This window comes from Oryzias melastigma, linkage group LG16, assembly GCF_002922805.2.
Source record: "Oryzias melastigma strain HK-1 linkage group LG16, ASM292280v2, whole genome shotgun sequence".
NCBI classification, from domain to species: domain Eukaryota; kingdom Metazoa; phylum Chordata; class Actinopteri; order Beloniformes; family Adrianichthyidae; genus Oryzias; species Oryzias melastigma.
In genome coordinates this window covers 28234302-28236061 of record NC_050527.1, presented here as the reverse complement: position 1 = coordinate 28236061, position 1760 = coordinate 28234302, and the positions used below count along the sequence as shown (strand labels likewise).

General features: G+C 43.9%; 2 protein-coding genes across 3 annotated transcripts in view; both read left to right on the top strand.

Annotated features, from left to right (window-relative positions):
• Window positions 1-1523, top strand: part of atp2c1 (ATPase secretory pathway Ca2+ transporting 1) — a 20371-nt gene extending 18848 nt beyond the window's left edge. For both annotated transcript variants that reach the window (XM_024258373.2, XM_036215790.1), the window contains exon 27: window positions 1338-1523. In XM_024258373.2, the coding sequence (XP_024114141.1) occupies window positions 1338-1459 (122 nt within the window). In that variant the 3' untranslated portion in view covers window positions 1460-1523. The remainder of the gene's footprint in view (window positions 1-1337) is intronic.
• The window catches only part of sostdc1a (sclerostin domain containing 1a), a 441057-nt gene that overhangs the window by 197216 nt on the left and 242081 nt on the right, over window positions 1-1760 (top strand). The gene's annotated exons all lie outside the window — the stretch shown is intronic.

Below are 1760 nucleotides of genomic sequence, written 5' to 3'. Positions count from 1 at the left end.
AACCCTTACTCTGACCCCGCCCCCACCTTCTACCACTACATTTAAAAGCATTAGATGCTAGGTCTGGGTTAAAAAAAATGATTTTAATCCTTCTAAGTTTAAAAAGATCAATAATCAATCCATAAACGTAGAGATTGATCTAACACAGAATTCTACAGTCCAGTAGCTTGATGCTAAGGTATAATGGGATTTCTCATAGGATGGCTAATGCTAACACTCAGTCGACATAAACATACATTCTGACTAGATGAACATTTTTATATGAATTTTCTAAACTCTTATAAGAAAATATTTTTTAAGTGACCATTTGTGATCTAAAACATCGTTTTATCCTCATTCTTTCTTCTTCTTCTGGAATAAAGTGTAATGCTACAGCGCAATCGCCACCTAGTGGCCAAACTGAAACGTCCTCCAGGAGAAGCAGAACAATGTTGGAGTTTCTCTGTTTGAGAATGTAACACTGTATACCAGAGGTGAGACCAAGGGTTTTCCAAGTCTCAAGTCTGAGTCAAGTCTTAACCCGAGTCACAAGTCCTACTATTAATGTTTCAAGTCATTTCAAAAACAGAGTAATCATAAGACTATGTGGGCTTTTAGGATCTGTATTTTGTAAACTCCCTCTGTGCTCATGAATCCCCTCTTCAAAAATCCAAAATGATTTCTCTATAACAAAAACCCAGTTTAGCACATTTGAAATGTGGAGATGGGAGAGAACCAGGATAAAGTCTGGAGATTAAACCCATCACTACAGACCAGTGATCTGCAGGTAAGTCTGTGGCTGAAGAGGAGTCGATATATTGATTACTGATTGTGTCTGATATATTTTATAAACACGGCCGATTCATATTGGACTGAGTACAGTTTGATACAAAGAGCTAAATTAAACATATGAATTGTTCATCTACTTTTACGTTTAACATTTCCTTTGTAAATATGATTTTTTGTTGTTTTGGATACAATTTTTGTTTGTCTTAAACATTTATCTCAACTAATTATCAAGATAACGAGTAATTTTGAAGAACACATCTACACTATACAAGATACACACTGGATACGTCTCATCGTGTCACATGAGTTTCAACAGTGTTGTCCAATGAAAACATACAAATGAAAATCTGTTTTTCTGCAATTTAAACGTTTAGACTGTCGGATCACTCCAGCGGCGCCCTAATTTGATTGGATGTTGAGCCGACGCCACACAGACAGACTGCGGCGTGAGCTTTAATATACTTTTAGATCCTTGGATTTGGAGGAACTAGCAAGTCTAAAAGGGCTAAAGTCCGAGTGCGGCCGACCTGCAGAGACCTGCGGACTCAAACCTGTGTTGTCGTTGACAGACCTGCTGTTCCTGGTGGCCCTCACCTCCTCCGTGTGCGTCGTCTCTGAGCTCATCAAGAAGGTGGAGAGGGTGAGAGGAGCCCCGAGGAGCCCCCCCACCGACCTGTTCCTGGACGTATGACGCCGCGCACCACCCCTCCCCCCTCAGCTGTGGCGGGGGGAGCTGGCGGCGCCACCTTCTTGGCGTGGGCTCCTTTGCTGAAGGACCCCTCCCCCCAGGTCAGCTGACTGGATCTGACTGACAAGGACCGCAGTGGCTGCTGGGAGATTCCCCGTCCAGCTGGGTGTGGAACTGGGACTGCACCTTCCCGCCGCCGAGCGGCTCGCCGCCTCTGTGACAGCGCTGTGTGGATTCGTGTGCACATGCTGTGTGCACGTGGCTGCATCTTTTTTTACCTGTCACTTCTGAGGTGATGACCACT